This window comes from Eubalaena glacialis, chromosome 8 (genome assembly GCF_028564815.1).
Source record: "Eubalaena glacialis isolate mEubGla1 chromosome 8, mEubGla1.1.hap2.+ XY, whole genome shotgun sequence".
Lineage (NCBI taxonomy): Eukaryota > Metazoa > Chordata > Mammalia > Artiodactyla > Balaenidae > Eubalaena > Eubalaena glacialis.
The window spans coordinates 10438192-10456102 of NC_083723.1; the positions used below are offsets into that span (position 1 = coordinate 10438192).

The 17911-nt window shown below is 42.7% G+C and overlaps 2 protein-coding genes and 1 pseudogene across 3 annotated transcripts in view; 1 reads left to right on the forward strand and 2 right to left on the reverse strand.

Moving 5' to 3' along the window:
• LOC133096744 (cytochrome c oxidase assembly factor 1 homolog) overlaps nt 1-17911 on the forward strand; it is a 194063-nt gene that overhangs the window by 37329 nt on the left and 138823 nt on the right. The window lies entirely within an intron of this gene.
• The window catches only part of BLVRA (biliverdin reductase A), a 57441-nt gene that overhangs the window by 25689 nt on the left and 13841 nt on the right, over nt 1-17911 (reverse strand). For both annotated transcript variants that reach the window (XM_061198403.1, XM_061198404.1), the window contains exon 2: nt 17430-17462. In XM_061198403.1, coding sequence (XP_061054386.1) covers nt 17430-17441 — 12 coding nt within the window. In that variant the 5' untranslated portion in view covers nt 17442-17462. The remainder of the gene's footprint in view (nt 1-17429; nt 17463-17911) is intronic.
• On the reverse strand, nt 3324-17310 carry LOC133097011 (homocysteine-responsive endoplasmic reticulum-resident ubiquitin-like domain member 2 protein; annotated as a pseudogene).

The following is a 17911-nucleotide window of genomic DNA, read 5'->3' on the forward strand; positions in this document are numbered from 1 at the left end:
CAATCATTTCTTTCTTTTTATTACTAAGTACTAGTCATAATGGCTTGTTTATCCATTTCGCAGTTGAAGAACATTTCTGATGCTTCCAGTTCAAATGAATTCATAATTCAATTATGAATAAAGCTGCTATAGATAGTCATGTCCTACTTTTTGTGTCAGCACAGTTCTCAAACTTGGGTAAATACCTGGGTATGAGTTTGCTGTGTCATATGGCAAGTGTAGGCTTAACTTTATGAGAGACTGCCAAACTGAGTTTTTCCAAAGTGTACCTTTACACCTATACTGTTTTGCATTCTCGCCACTGATGTCTGAGAGGTCCAGCTGTTCTGCATTCTCACCAGCACCTGGTATTATCAGGTTTTCTCCTCTTTTTGTTTTAGCCATTATAACAGGTGTGTTGTGGTCTCACACTGAGGTTTCTATTTGCATTTCCCTAATGAGTGATGTTGAGCACTGTTTCGTGTGCTTATTTGCCGTCTATAAATCTTTGCTGGTAAAGTGTCTGTTCAAGTCTTTTGCCACTTTTTATTGGGTTGTTTATTTTCTTATTATTGAGTTTTTAGAGTTCTTTATATATTTTTGATACAATTCATTTGTCAGATATGTAATTTGCAAACAACTTTTCCTAGTCTGTAGTTTGTCTTTTCATTTTCTTAAGAGTGACTTTTTAGGAGCTAAAGTTCTTAATTTTGATGAAGTCAACTTATCAAAAAAATTTTTTAATGGGTCATTCTTCTGGCTACTCCAATGTCACAAATATTTTCTTCTATGTTTTCTTTTAGACATTTTATAGTTTAAGATTCACAGTTGTAGCTTACTTTAGTTTTAGTTACTTTTTTTTTTTTGGCCACGTTGGGTTTTCATTGCTGCACACAGGCTTTCTCTAGTTGTGGCGAGTGGGGGCTACTCTTCGTTGCGGTGCGTGGGCTTCTCACTGCAGTGGCTTCTCTTGTTGCAGAGCACGGGCTCTAGGCACGCAGGCTTCAGTAGTTGCAGCACGCGGGCTCAGCAGTCGTGGCATGCGGGCCTTAGAGTGTGCAGGCTTCAGTAGTTGTGGCACGAGGGCTCAGTAGTTGCGGTATGTGGGCTCTAGGGCACGCGGGCTTCAGTAGCTGTGGCTCGCGGGCTCTAGAGCGCAGGCTCAGTAGTTGTGGCACACGGGCTTTGTTGCTCCGCAGCATGTGGGATCTTCCCAGACCAGGGATCGAACCCATGTCCCCTGCACTGGCAGGCGGATTCTTAACCACTGCGCCACCAAGGAAGTCCTTAGTTACTTTTATAGTTTATGTTCTGAATTAATTTTTCCACATGGAGTAAGGTATGAATCAGTTTCTTTAAAAAATTTTTTTAGAGCAGAGAGGCAGCTTCTAGTATATGTATTCATTCCACAGGCTGTATCAACTGTCTACAACTAGGCAGGACTATGCCAGCCCTGTATTTAAATGTACCAGGACTTTAAACCCAGTTCATGTGCCTTCTTCTCTGGAAGCCATCAAGGTTCATTTTTTTTTTTTTCCGCATATGATACCCAACTGTTCCAATATGACTTATTGAGAAAGACCATCCTTTTTCTATTGAAATGCCTTTGTACCTTTGTACAAAAGGAAACTGTCTTGATCACTCTAGTTTTATGGTAAGTATGGAGTCCATTACTGTGAATCCACCAACTTTTTCTTTTCCAAAATTATAGTTCTCCTGCCTTTACATATAAATTTTAGACTCAGCTTGTCAATTATTAAATAAATAAAATAAAATAAAAATTCCCGCCAGGATTCTGAATGGGATTATGTTGAATATATGGATCAGTTTGAGAAAAAACCCAACATTTTCACAATAATGAATCTTCTAATCCATGAACGTGGTACATATCCCCATTTATTTAGGTCTTTGATTTCTTTCATTCTGTCATTTTCAGTATATGGGTTTAGCACATATTTTGTTAGACTTATACTTGTTTTTCTTATGATTTTTAGTGCTATTATAAATAGTATTTTTTAACCTTCCATTTCCAATTGTTCATTGTGAGTATATAGACATACAACTGATTTCTGTATACTGACTTGGCATCTTGTAACCTTGCTGAACTCACTTATTACTTCTAGCAGCTTTTTTGTAGATTCCATTAGATTTCCGCACAGACCACAGAGTCAGATGTGAACAGAGACGGTTTTACTTCTTCCTTTCCAATCTGTATGTGTTTTATTCATTTTTCTTGCCTGATTGCACTGGGTGGGACTCCAGTATGATTTTAAATAGGATTAGCAAGAGCAGACATTCTTGCTCACGTTTTAATCTTAGAGGACAGCATTTGGTCTTTTCACCAAGAAGAATTATCTTAGCTGTAGAATTTTTTGTAGATACGCTTTATCAGGATGTGGATATTTCCTTTTATTCATATTTTGCTTACATTTTAAAAACCATAAATGGTCTAATTTTGTCAAGTGCCTTTTCTATGTCTATTGAGATGATTGTGTGATCTTTTTCTTCTTAAAGTCTGTTGATATAGTGACACCTTTCATTCCCAGGATAAACCTCACTTGGTCATAATGTATTATCCTTTATATATATTGTTGATTCTATTTGCTAAAATCTTATTAAAAATGTTTGCATCTGTGTTCATGAGAGTTACTGGTCTGTAATTCTCTTTTCTTGTAATGCCAAATTATTTCTAGTATTTCTGATTCTATAAAAGTATTCCCTTTTATACTGCCTGTATAAAACATTTTATATCACTGTTAATTCTACTAAAGAACTGCTTTTTCTTTACGGTATGAATTCCGACTGATGGAATACATGCCCTTAAAATAGGTTTCCTTTATCCAATAAAATTAAGATTACTGATAAGTTTCTTGGCTTTAGGGCTGGGCAAGTTGCTACTAGCACATTTTAGGTAAATAACATTCTTTACTAAACATTGTGAGATCATTCATTTGAAACTTTCAGAATAATTCATAGAAAATAGATAATATATTAAATTACACACTGAATGGTCAATCTACAACTATAGAAGTTTATATATGAAGCAGCTCTTTAAAGAAATAAGACCTACAAATATGTCTGTCTTGGGATAATATACATAATTGAAATGAATAAAATCTGGAAGACCAATATTGTAACACTATGTTCTGTTAGTCTTTTTTTTTTTTAAATCATACAATTAGTAATCCGTTTGTGCTTACAATATTCATACATATGAGCTTAACGGAAAAAAATCTCACAATAATAAAAAGGTTTTATACTCATATATACTTTTAAATTACACTACTGTTTAAACATTTTCCTAAAGTCAAAACCTCCTTTCCAGCTGGCACGGTTTTTCAAGCCTAACTCTTTGACAGGGGGTGGCCCTCTGGCATTAGTGAAGTAAAGAAGGTGGTGATAAGATCAAGCTGAAACCATTAATCCAGGTCTTTGAATTGCACTGGCTTCCTCACCTGCACCTTCCCCACTCCCACCCTCATCGCCATGCCCATCATCCATAAAATGACCCACTTCTTCAAGTTTTAGATTGTTTACTTGTTTCCCATCATCCTTAACTTGGCACTATTTTAGGGAGCCTGAGGCCGACCTCCTCATGCCTAACAGGAAATCACCCAACTTGCTGTACATAAAGCAGCGGCATGGCTTCCATTACCATATAAATTGACTAAAGGAAGAAAAGAAATACACAATGCTAAAGAGAACTGCAGCTTGTGAGGACACGTACATCCAATCCAGCCAGCCTCAAACTGACATCTTCTTTGTTTAGCATTCTCATTCATGGGTTAGCTTTCTTGGACCACTGAGTTTGGAGCCGGTGGTGATTATTCTCCAGGAACATGTGCCAATTTAGAGGCTGTGAAGCAGTAGTTTGGGCGAGGTTGGCGTTTGATGTGGCCTGCGCTGAAACGGCAGCTTGACATTGTACAAAATATCACATATTACTAATGAGCATACAAATGTTTGCCACCATAGTATCTGCAGTGGACTAAAAGCAAGATACACTGGCAATCTAGCTGGAACAGCTTGCCCGAGAAACTGGTTGTCTACGTTTCTTTGTATTACGTGTGGAAACAGATAACTATATGGGAATCCATCTGTGCTTGTGGAAGCGTGTGTTGTCTCAGTCTTTCTGAGAAAGAACTGGCAGCTCTAGACACGATTTCTTGACTGGATGATGGAGTGGCTGATCTTGAATCATCTGGGCTAGAATTGCTGCTGGATGCTGGCGTTTCACAGCTTTCTCTATTGGCACTGGGTTTGGAGTACTGGGATGAGTTCACGAAAAATACACAAATGACAAACCATATGACACTCATTTTGTTTTCTGATCATCTTTCGGTGGCAAATGATCAGGAAGGAGTCTGCCCAAGTAGAGTACTCTGATCCTTTGTCAAATTTATTATCTCACAGTTTCCGAGGGTCTGGAATCTGAATGTGGCTTAACGGAGTCCTCTGCCCAGGGTCTTACTAGGCTGCAGTCAGGAGCTGGCAGGTTACGTTCCCATCCAGAGCCCAGGGTTCTCTTCCAAGCTCATGTGGTTGCCAGCAGAATTCAGTTCCTTATGGTTGTGGGATGGAGAGCTCCTAGAAGCCACCTGAAGTTCCTGACAAATGCCCCTCTATATAAGCAGTTCACATCATAGCAGCCTGCTTCTTCAATCCAGCAGAATTCCTCTCTGTGGAAAGGTTTTAACTACAGAGACAATTTATTTAATAGGTATAGTTGGAATATATATACATTCAGGTTGCCACTTCTTTTTCAAAGTGCTTACGAAGTTTGAGTCTTTCAAGGAATATGCCCATTTCATCTAAATTACTCATTTCCTAGCCATAAAGGTATTCATAGTATTCTCTTATTATTCTTTAACTCTCTGTAGAATCTGCAGTAATGTCCTCTCTCTCATTTCTGATATTGGTAATTTGTGTCTTCTCTCTCTTTTTCCTGAGCAGCCTGGCTAGAGTTTTATCAATTCTAATGATCTCAAAAAAACCTCAAAAGACTATCTTTAGGTTTCACCGATTTTCTTGACTGTTTTTTGTTTCCTTATTGCGTTGATTTCTGTTCTTATCCTTATTACTTCAAATTTTCTGCTTATTTTGGGTTTAATATGCTTTTTTAAAAAAAAACTCTGAGGTTGGGAATTTAAGTTATTAATTCAAAAACTTTCTTCTTTTCAAAAACAGACATTTAGTGCTGTAAATTTCCCTGTAAGTGATGGCAGTGCTTTAGCTGCACCCCACAAACTGGGAAATGTCATGCTTTCATTTTCATTCAGTTAACAATACTGTCTAATTTCCCTTGTGATTAACTCTTTGGTCAATGGATTATTCAGAAGTATGTTATTTAGTTCCAGATGTTTAGGGATTTTCCAGATATTTTTCTACTACGGGTTTCTCATTTAATTCCAGAGAAATATCAGTCAGAGAACATCCTTTAAATGATTTGAACCCTTAAATTTTTAAAAACATGTTTTATGATCCAGAATATGGTCTATCTTGGTAAATGTTTTGAGCACACTTAAAAAGAATGTGTATTCTACTGTTGTTGGCTGGACTGTTCCATAGGTCTGTTAGATCAAGTTGGTAGATAATGTTATTCAAGTCTTCTATATACTTACTGATTTTCTGTCTACTTGTTCTATCAATCATTGATAGATACTAGAATCTCTGAATATAATTGTAGATTTGTGTATTTCTCTTTACAGTTCTATCACTTTCTGACTGATGTATTTCAAAGCTCTATTGTCAGGAATATAAATTTTTAGGGTGGTTATGGTGTCTTGATGAATTAACCACTTTATCATTCTGAAATGACCATTTTTATTCCTGGTAGTATTTTTTGCCCTGAAATTCATTTTGTCTCATATTGTCAATCTACTCCCAGTTTCTGCTGATTTGTGTTAGCATAGTACATTTTTTTTCCAACCCCTCACTTTTAACCAATGTGTGCTTTTATATCTAAAGTGAGTTTCCTGTAGGCAGCATATTGTCAGGTCTCGCTTTTTATTCAGTCTAACAATCTCTGCCTTTCAGTGAAGTGTTTAAACAATTTACCCTATGATTACGGATATGGTTGGGTTTCAATCTACTGTCTTGTTGTCTTCTATCTGTCCAATCTGTGCTTCTTTCCCTCTTCTTCTGACTTCTTTTCAGATGAATAAAGTATTTCTAATGATTCCATTTAATCTCACCTGGTGGCTAGTAGCTGTAACGTTTTTAGTGGTTTATTAAGGCCTTTATATGCTACATATTTTACTTAGCAAAGCCTGCCTTAAGGTAACATCGTACCATTTCACACATGAGAACCTTCCAACAGCTACTTCCACCTCCTCTCTCCCAGACTTTGTACTACTGTTGTTCCACAACTTACTCATAAACCCCTCAAGGTACCAGTCAGGATTCAGTCTGGAAAAGAGAAACCATTCAATGTGTTCTAAGCACAGAGTTTTAACACGGGGAATTAGAGGCTTATATCAGCAGTCCCCAACCTTTTTGGCACCAGGGACCGGTTTCGTGGAAGACAATTTTTCCACGGACGGTGGGGGGGGGATGGTTCAGGCAGTAATGCAAGTGATGGGGAGCGATGGGGAGCCGCAGATGAAGCTTCACTCACTCGCCCGCCCGCCACTCACCTCCTGCTGTGCCACCCGGTTCCTAACAGGCCGTGGACCAGTACTGGTCTGCAGCCCCGGGGTTGGGGACCCCTGGGTTACATGACCATTGCCACCACTGGGGAGCTAAAGCCAGAGAAGCCATCACTGACCATCTCCCTGCCGTAATGAAGCAAGTGATTCTCAAGAGCTTGCCTGGACGCCAAGACCCCGGGAAAGCATCTGCAGCCTTTTTCAGCCTGCAGCTGGGAAGAAGCAACTGTGCTCTCTCAATAACAGTGTCTCTTTCTTCAGCCTTCCAAATCTCCCAAGACTGCTTCTAACTGGCCAACTTCACACACGAAATGGACCAGTGGGCAATGTAGTTCCAGGCTTGTCTTCCTTGAGTCAGGGAGAGTGTGGGAAGGAGAGGCCACAATGCCCAACTGACAACAGGCAATTTAGCCCAGTTAGTACCTTCTGGGTTACAAGTTTACCCTTTTAATTTTAATTGTTGACAGTCTCATATACAAAAAGCAGGAAGACAGTCTTTAGAGAAATCTGTACTGTAACAGCCAAAACACACACGCCTGATCAAATATTTGTTTCTTCTTTCACCCAGAAAAGGAAACAAGCAATCTCTTTATGAGGCTGAATATTTACAGCATTCCTAAGATTAACTACTAAATTACTACATTTCAGAAAATAACCAGGAACATAAGTTTCTATTAGCTTTAAAAGAGCCATGAGGTTAAGAAACAGCTTCATTATCTGTAAGAAGCCAAGTTACTTTTTCTATTTTAGTAATTAACAATACACACAAACTTGTGTACAAAACCTGGCTTGCATGGTGTCAGACTGAAGTGCTTCTGAGTTTGGTTTAGACAACATTCCTTTGCAAAACTGACACAAAGGGACAAGATATGGGTGAAAATGCTGACATATTAACAGCTGAGTTCCTCTGTGGGAAAGAACTTTGTTTTTGAGAAAAATGACTTTGCTAGACCATTTTACCTGCGCCTGCTCATCTTACATGAGGCTTCTTCAAGGCATGTTCTGAAAGGAAACTGCAAATCAAAGAGGGGAGGGCTTCTGGTTTCCCACTGCACATGGAAGGAGCTTGGAAGTTGCTACTCCATCCTGATAATGGGTAAACAGCTAAACAGACTGAAAAACTAACTAAAACTAAGTCTTCCAGGATCCTTAAGAGAGGTAAGGACACAAGGCAAACCGCTGCCCCCAAGACTGGACAGACAGAAGGACTAATGCAGAGAATAACTTAGCGGAGCAGAGATTCAAGAGTAGAAACCACCACAGGAACCAGACGCCAGAACCAGTAGGAAAGCCTGAACTGTAATGGATGAGTTGCTGGGGGCTCAGCGTGGACAACTTGGAGACCTAAAAACTCCAGGGGGACCCAGTCACGGGGAGACCCTCTCAATTTTGTGAGATTTACCTCCAAGAGCTTGACCAGGTTCCCACAGTAAATACTGGAGATGTTTCCCCTTGTGCTTCCAGCAGGAGTGGGGAAAAAGCACCACTCCGAAATATACCTGAGCGTGCTGTTCTTCCGAATGAGGCCTGCCCTCACAGAAAACTAGCTAACCAGACCCTAACCTGCTGGGGAATTATCAGACCCTAACTGACTGCAGGGAAGGGAAAAACAGTTGACCCTTGAACACCATGCATTTGAACAGTGCAGGTCCACTTACACATGGACTTTTTAAAAAAGTAAATATTACAGTACTACACAGTTGCGGCTGGTTGAATCTGTGGATGCAGAACTGTGGATATGGAGGGACCGTGTATTTGGAGGGCCGACTGTAAGTTACAGGCAGATTTTCAACTGCACAGAGGGTCAGCATCTCTAACCCTGGTGTTGTGTAAGGGTCAACTGTACAAAACTCCAGACTACTCTAGAATTCCATTTGGGAGAAGGGAAACACCCGACTCTAGCCCACTCTAGCCATACTCTCCCACCTAAGAGGGGAAGAAGAAAAAAACAACTGAGAAATACTTGTGTGGTTCACAGTCCAGAGGCACAGGCTCACTAAAAGACTGAGACCTGATCATGGGACCGGAGAATGCTTCCCCTTCCCCCCACACACCTCACCACCACATGACTAAAGGCCCATTTACAGCAGCTCCTTTTACATGATACATCATGTCTGGCGATCAAGAAAAAAATGAGAAGCCATAGCAGAAGACAAAAAACACAATTTGAAGAGACAGAGCAGCATTAGAACCAGACATAACAGGAGTGTTGGAATTACCAGACTGGGAACCTAAAATGACTGTGATTACTCTGCTAAGGGTCTAATGGACAAAGCAGACAACATGCAAGAACAGATGGGCAATGTAAGCAGAGAGACAGAAATTCTAAGACAGAACGAAGAAGAAATGCTAGAGATCAAACACAATGTAACAGAAACAAAGAATGCCTTTTATGGGCTTATTAGTAGACTAGACATGGCTGAGGAAAGAATCTCTGAAATTGAGGCTATCTCAATAGTAACCCCCCCAAACTGAAGAGCAAAGAGAACAGAAACTGAATAAATGAAGCGAATATCCAAGGACTGTGGGACAACTACAAATGGTGTAACATGCATGTAATGGGAACACCAGAACGAGAAGGAAGAGAGAAAAGAACACAAGAAATACTTGAAACAGTAATGACTAAGAATTTCCCCAAATTAATGTCAGACACCAAACCACAGGTCCAGGAATTTCAGAGAACACCAAACAGGATAGATACCCCCCCACCCCTGCAAAATGATGTTAGGCATATCATTTTCAAATTACAGAAAAGCAAAGATAAAGAAAAAGTCCTGAAAGAAGTCAGAGAGATGGGACTTCCCTGGCGGTCCAGTGGTGAAGACTCCGTGCTCCCACTGCAGGGGGCGCAAATTTGATTAGGGAACTAGAATTCTATACGCTGCGTGGCGCCGCATATAGGGAACTAGAATTCTATACGCCGTGTGACGCAGCCATAAAAAAAGAAAAAAACAAAAGCCAGAGGGAATCAACCTTACCTACAGAAGAACAGAGATAAGAATTACATCCAACTTCTCCTCAGAAACCATGCAAGCAAGAGGAGAGTGAAGTGAAATATTTAAAGTGTTGAGAGAAAAAAAAAAACTACCAACCTAGAATTCCGTACCCTGTGAAACTATCCTTCCAGAGCGAAGAAGAAATAAAGACTTTCTCAGACAAACAAAAATTTGAGGGAGTTTGTTGCCAGTAGACCTATCTTGCAAAAAATGTTAAAAGAACTTCTTTAGAGAGGAAGAAAAATAATACAGGTCAGAAACTCAGGTCTACCTAAAGAAAGGAAGAAGGATTAAGTGAAGGTAAAATAAAAACTTTATTTTTCTTATTCTTAATTGATCTAAATAACAATAAAATGATAACAGCAACAAAGTATTCAATTATTTATGCTTATGTATATACTTTATGTATGTATTTGTATGCTTATGTATGCTTATACATAAGTGAAATGAGTAACAGCAGTGATACATAGGACAAGAAGAAGGAATGGGGTTATTATATTATTTTACAGTAGTCACACTATCTGTAAAGTGGTATAGTTATTATTTGAAAGTGGACTTGGATTAGTTGTAAATGTATATTGTAAGCCCTAGAGCAACCAATAAAAAAAGGAAGTATAACCAATATGCTAAGAAAAAAGAGAAAATGGAATCATATGACACGCTCAATTTAAATCACAAAAGGCAGAAAAAGAGTGGAAGAGAAAAACAGGACCAAAGAACAAAGGCAATGAATAGAAAACAGTAACAAATATTAATCCACCTACATCAATAATCACTTTGAACGTTAATGGTCTAAATGCATCAGTTAAAAGATAAAGATTGTCAGAGTGGATTAAAAAACAAGACTCAACTATATGTTGTCTACAAGAAGTCCACTTTAGATACAAAGACACATATAGATTAAAAGTAAATGGATAGGACTTCCCTGGTGGCACAGTGGTTAAGAATCCGCCTGCCAATGCAGGGGACACGTGTTCGAGCCCTGGTCCGGGAAGATCCCACATGCCGCGGAGCAACTAAGCCCGTGTGCCACAACTACTGAGCCTGCGCTCTAGAGCCCACAAGCCACAACTACTGAGCCCGTGTGCCACAACTACTGAAGCCCGCGCGCCTAGAGCCCGTGCTCTGCAATAAGAGAAGCCACTGCAATGGGAAGCCCACGCACCGCAACGAAGAGTAGCCCCCGCTCGCCGCAACTAGAGGAAGCCCACACGCAGCAGTGAAGACCCAACACAGCCAAAAAATAAAGAAAGAAATTAAAAAAAAAAAAAAAGGTAAATGGATGGAGACAAATATACCATGCTAACACTATAAGCAAAAGAAAGCAGGAATAGCTATGTTAATTGCAAGAAGGGCATTCCATAATAATAATGGGGTCCAAGAACACATACTAATCCTTAACACTTGTGCACTTAACGACAGGGCACCAAACGACATGAGGCAAAATCTGATAGAACTGCGAGGAAAAACAGATGAATCCAAAATCATAGTTGGACACTCCAACACCCCTCTATCAGAAATAGACAGGTTGAACAGGCAGAAAAACCAGGAAGGACATAGTTGAACTCAACACCATCAGTCAGTTGGACATAACTGACATCTATAGTCTACTTTACCCCGAAGCAGCAGAATATGCATCCTTCTTAAGCACACATGGAACGTTCACCAAGACAGACCACATTCTGGGCCATAAAATACACCTCAACGAGTTTAAAAGAACAGAAATCATACAAGGTCTGCTCTGAGACCACAATGGAATTAAACTAGAAATTAGAACAATAACTGGAAAATCCCCAACTATAGGAGATTAAACAAGTCAGAGAGATGGCTAAACTGCTCTGCAATTTAGTAGCTAAAACTCTGGCGGCGAGAACCAGCAGAAAAGCAGAGGAAAGGGGAAGAAAGATGAGCAGGAAGGGGAACGTGCACACAGATTATGAGAAGGCTGAAGTACGGCAAGAAAGAAGGCGGTAAGACATGCCCAGCAGACAGGTGGGCAATGGATTTCTAGAAGCCAGGATGTCTAAAATTCCATTTCAGTTGTCTGCTGTGCTCTGCTGTCTTGAACCCTTGATCAAATGCACTATATATCCAGTCCTGTAGAGGTGGTATTTTAAGGAACAAAGGAACAGCAGCAGTTTCAAGACAGCAGAAAAGGGACAGACGTAAGGAACAGCAAAGTGACTCAAAAACTAACTGGGGACCAAATTATAGTCACAGAGTGAGCTTGCTCTCCCTGACTTGGACTCAGAGAAGCCGAGTGTTTGGAGCTCAAGATCTGACGATGGAATTTACAGAAAGTTCGGATTAAGAACACATGAACGGCCAACTCGGAAAAAAAAGTATTCTGAGGTGAGGAGAGTAGAGGAAAATGTAAAAATCACTATAGAACTTCAAGGTGGGAGGTTTGAGGGCAGGTGCTGGGTTTCCACTCCAGGAGGGGGTATGAAGATATCAAATAGCCAGGAAGGACAACCTAATGTTTTTCACTTGTTTACAAGAATCAGTAAGTTTGATAACACACTGGCTGGCCTGGGAAGACAGGCGTATTTGTATGTTGCCAGAGGGAGAGAAAAACAGGCAACCTTTGTGGAGAGCAACTTGGAAATGTTTATCACACAAATATTCTTTGCTCAGAGAAATCCAATTCTAAAGCATATATGCAAGTAAAATGACTCAGGTTTATTGCAGCCTTGCTTGTAACAGCAAAAGACTGAAAATAATGTATATGTTGTTAATAGCAGACTGGTTATATAATTATGGTATGCTACACAGCTATAAAAAAGAACAAGGAAGTTCTTTATGTATTGGAAGGGACTGATCTCCAAGATATATTGTTGGCTGAGAAATGCAAAATACAGACCAGTGTAAGATGTGTGCTCTAGTTTGTGTAAAAAAAAAAAACAAGGGGGGGAGGCAGCTGAAGGGAAAAAATACTTGTATATGTTTAGAATCTCTCTGAAAGGATAGCCAATAAACCAGTAGCACTGGTTGCCTGGGAGCATAACAGAGTAGCTGGGAAAGAAGAGGTCTTCTCAGAGTAAATCTTTTTTTCCCCTAAATTCTTTAAAATTTTGAATCATGTGAATGCATGTTATCCAAAATACAAACACTTAAAATAGATATAAAAATCCGAGGGATGCTCTGAGCAGATGAGAGCGCTAGTTTGTACAGCCTTGGGCTTACTCGCTGCTCCTGTCCTAGGCTCCAGCTACAGAGCTGGGCGTCCTCTGCTGCCTGGTCTTCAGTACGCTCTGGCCCTGCCCGGGGCCTGTCCACTGCCCCCAAATCAGCCGGCTCCTCATACCCCCGGGCTGCATCTGCTCTCTCGACTCACCCTTCCAGCCCAACTGTAAGCTGGTTTTCACTACCGCACCTCTCTGCCTTATCACAGGGCATCTCAGACCTTCTCACTGCCAAATTCAAGGGCTTTCCCTCAGCGGCATTCTCCTGGACCTCAACTCGTATTTGACACTTAAGGGGACCTTCTTTAAATTCACTCCTTCCCTGTCTTCCCTCGTCTCACGGCGAGGTTTCCTTCTCACACTTCATCCTGCGCCCTAGTGTTGCACATTCCCCAGTGCTCAACCCTGGCCCTCTGTTCTCCTCTTTTCCCCATATTCCCAGAGTGGGGGAGGGGTGTCTCTCACTCCTAAGGTTTCCAGGGCCACCGTTATGCTGAAGTCTCCCACATCATGCACTGTGAACCATCCTCTCCTCCAAGCTCCAGTCCCAGGAAGAAATGCAAACTGGGCATTTCCACCTGGCCGTCCCACCCTGACCTGGATCATCATGTTCTGTGCTAGATTCCAACCACCCACCCCACCTGACTGGCTGTGCTCTGAACTTCCGGGCAAAGGCCAGTGGCTCTGCAAATTCTGTCAGGCACCCAGCTTGACGTGCTGGAAATCCTGGGAGTCATTCCTGCACTGGACAAATCCTCTGAGACCAAAGGGCTGATTACGGCTGAGATCTTGCTCCTCTCTCCCTCTCCAGCCAGCCTCAAGTCTCTGCAAGTTTTCCTTCCTCTACATTTTTACTGATCCACCCAAGCTCTGGAATGCATCACGAGATGACTAAACAGTCTCTGAATCATCCCATCATTTAGTCAACTGCCATTTAGTGAGGACACACGGTGTCTGAGGCATCATGCCAGGTGCTATGGGGATGCTAAGATGAACAAGGCACACAGACAGTTCTACTCCCAGTCAAAGAATGGAAGGTAACAAAAGAAGTGATAAATAAAGGGTGATGGAAATTCACATGAGGGAGGTACCACTTCCAGAGAGCGAGCTCTGAGAAGTTTTACTGGAGCAGCAAGGACCACGTCAGGCTGCCCTGGGATGAGACAGGAGAGGGAAGTGAGAAGGGTGACCACCACCACTAGAAGGTGGTCACAGGGTGTTTAAGGCAGAAGAGAAGGCAGAATAGTTAGAGGGGGACCCAAAGTCTGGGAATATTTTTAAAAGGTTGAGAGAGAAAAGGCACCAAAGAAGGAAAGGTCAAAATTATACAACAGAAGGGGTGGCTGATGATTGACAGAATTCTTACCAGGCCAGGTTGTATAAGCTTAATATTAATGCTAAGTTTTTACTCTTTTTTTTTCACAACTTCCAAGAACGTGCGAATTAGAGTGAGTTACAGGGCCTTCGGATAAGGCGGCAGAGGCCCCAGAAAATGGTTAACAGAGGTCAGCCCTGGGGTGGAGGAGGCTGGGGGGATGGGGTAGTTGGGAGACTCGCTTTTGACTATTTAACATTTTGTATATAGCTTTTGAGTTTTGTACTAGGTTTGCACATTGACATTATTACAAAGATAAATTTTTTAAAAGCTACTATTTTTTTTGTTTTACACATATCTACATTCTTTTTTCATAGTCTTTTCCATTATGGTTTACCACACGATATTGACTAGAGTTCCCTGTGCTGTACAGTAGGACCTTGTTGTTTATCCATCCTGTATATAATAGTTTGCATCTGCTGATCCCAAACTCCCAATCCATCCCTCCCTCACCACCCCCTCCCCTTTGGCAACCACAAGTCTGTTCCCTATGTCTGTGAGTCTGTTTCTGTTTTGCAGATAAGGTTCATTTGTGCCATATTTTAGATTCCACATATAAGTGATGTCATATGCTATTGGTCTTTCTCTTTCTGACTTACTTCACTTAGTATGATAATCTCTAGTTGTATCCATGTTGCTGCAAATGGCATGATTTCATTCTTTTTTATGGCTGAGTAGTATTCCATTGTCTATATGTACCACATCTTCTTTATCCATTCCTCTGTCCATGGACATTTAGGTTGTTTACTGTGAATAGTGCTATGAACATAGGGGTGCACGTATCTTACTTGAATTATATTAAAAAACTACTATTAAAGATGAGTTTCTGAAGGGCATGAGAAAAATAGGATGACGGTAGCTTGACAAGACCTCATGTGTTGCTTTGTTCTGAAGAAAGTAAACACTAAAGCAGTTGGAAATGTTGACGGGAAAGATCGAGTAGAAACGAGCCCAGCAGCGCAGCTGGTCAAGGAGGTAATCAGGGAGGTGGTACAAGGTCTGAACAGGCAGCAGAGTCTGCAATTCAGAGTGCGGACAAAGAGTGTCGCCTGCCATTTCAGTAAAGAAAGGCTATTGAGGCCATCAAGCCCTCAGCCACTGCAGCCGCCCCCGAGGTGCATCCAGAGGGGACTCAGGATGGGAAACAGCAGGATACTGTTCTTAGGCACCCTGGATAGCTAAGGTGCCTATCAAAGGAATGATTTCAATAAGCCTAGACTCTTGCATCTTCCCATACATAGAAGAGTGATAAAATCATTAACTTGAGATGTCTGTTTTCCTTTAACAGTAATCTTTTGATGTTCCAATTGCCTGGGGGTTTTTTTTGGGCAAAAAACCCTATATATCCTGGCTTGTCCGTTACCTCTTTGGAGCAGTCCCTCAGAGTTTCCTGAGAGGCTGTATCCCGGGCTTAAGTCCTCCGTAAGTCAGCAGAATAAAACATAATTCTCAACTTTTAGGTGTGCATGCTTTTCAGTCAATACGCTTTCACCAGAAATGTCTGGGACGGGATGCGATGGGTCCTTTCCCAGTGTCCACTCCCCTTCCTTCTTCCCAGATCCAGCCCTGGGGTAGAGGGGGAAGCTGCACCGGGTGGGACTGATTAGTCTAAGCCAGTTGGCAAAATCCTGGCTCCTCTGACACAGTAATTAGTCCAGGAACGGGCATGTGACCTGGTTCTGGCCAGTAAGACCTAAGCAGGAGTTTGGTGGAGGCTTCAAGAAAGGAGGTTCCCCCTTTTCTGGGAGAGCTGCAGGAAGCCATCTCTTTTCTCCCGCTCAGAGTGAATGAGGAAGCATGTAGTCCCAACCCCTGCTGGCAGCCACCCTAGAGCCCTGAGGGGCACTACCTCGAGGATGAAGCCAACACTTGGATGAGAGGAGAGAGATGACAAGATCCTGGACATCCTTGATAAGATGGCTGAGCCACTGGATCAACCCGCCCTGAAGCCTGCCCTCCCTCTGGACTTCCAGGATAAAAACCACATTAGGACTTCCCTGGTGGCACAGTGGTTGAGAATCTGCCTGCCAACACAGGGGACACGGGTTCGAGCCCTGGTCCAGGAAGATCCCACATGCCGTGGAGCAACTAGGCCCGTGCGCCACAGCTCCTGAGCCTGCGCGTCTGGAGCCTGTGCTCCACAACAAGAGAGGCCACGATAGTGAGAGGCCCGAGCACCGTGATGAAGAGTGGCCCCCACTCGCCGCAACTAGAGAAAGCCCTCGCACAGAAACGAAGACCCAACACAGCCAAAAATTAAAAAAAAAAAAAAAAAAATTAATTAATTAAAAAAAAAAACAACAAAAACCACATTAAACTGCGTTTTCCTGTACTCGCAGCCTGGAGCTCTGTCGCTGATAAGCATCCCTTCCACTATGAAAAAACAAACAAGACAAACAGGGAGTCAGGAATTGAGAGAGATGATGGCTGATGGTTCCAGTTTTTGTCCGTCAAGTAAAAGGTGACCCAGGTGCTAAGAGTGAGGAGGGAGCTGGAAGGAGTGAGGAAGACCAGACCTGGTTGTTCAGGGCAAAGGGAAAGAGAGCCGCCTGGGGCTACGGAGGGGGGCGTGGTGGGTGTGCTGAGCACCCAGATGAGGTTGAGACCTCTGCCAGCCGCAAACAGCATGAAGCTGCGCCACTCACCCAAGACCACCGTCCTGTGGGGACAGCCTCTGGGTTGGCCATGGGGGATCAAGAGGACAAGGGGAAAAGGAGTTGGAGACGTGCACACAAGAGCAGTCGAAGAGGTGGACCCCACCATCTACGCTGGACCTGGAAGGGAGAGAGACAGAAGGGGCTGATTGGTCAGGAAGAAACAAAGGGACAGAGAGACAAGGCATCTCGTTGGATGGAAGACCAGGTTCAGTGGAAGTGAGACGACAGGGGGATGATGCAGAGAAAGGTCCTTGTAAGCAGAGTTAAGTGTCCCCAGAATAACACAAGGGCCCAGCAGCCCCCATGGCCCAGCCCACTCCACCCCTAACCCAGGAGTGTTGTTTCAGGATTAACTCAAGTAGATAAATCCTCATCTCACTGAAGCTGGACTGACACAGATAAGAACTCAGAGGGGCCTAATTCCTCCCATATCACCCGGAGCCACGTGTGGTGGCAGGAAGGAGGGGACATGTTTTCAAGTTTGTGCTGATGTTTCCGAAAACTCTGGAGGAAAGAAGACACTCCGTGAAGGAGACATGAGGGACACTGCAAAAAAAGCATCCTTAAACGGGTCCTTTTAGAGGACTCACCTCTGCGTTCATCTTGGTCTCTTTCTGCAGGAGCTGTGAAGACAAAAGCAGAGGTTCAGGACCTTGGTGGCACCGCCCCAAACTCCCTGCCGACACTCTCCCTGGCCACCCCCCTTCTCCCCCCACTTCCTGTCCCATTGGCCCCATCTTCCCCAAATGCCTTCACCACCTTGTGCCCTCCAGTGAGGGCACCCAGGCCGGTGTCTGATCTGAGGCAGGTGGTCGCTGGCCCCCCGGGGGACATCCACCAGTAATGTTTCTCTAAAGAACACTGCCAACCCCCAAGGTCCGCCTCTTATACTAGAAGGGATGCTTCTGTATACTTAAAAGAATGATGCAGGGCTTCCCTGGTGGCGCAGTGGTTAAGAATCCACCTGCCGATGCAGGGGACACGTGTTCGAGCCCTGGTCCGGGAGGATCCCACATGCCGCGGAGCAACTAAGCACGTGCACCACAACTACTGAGCCTGCGCTCTAGAGCCC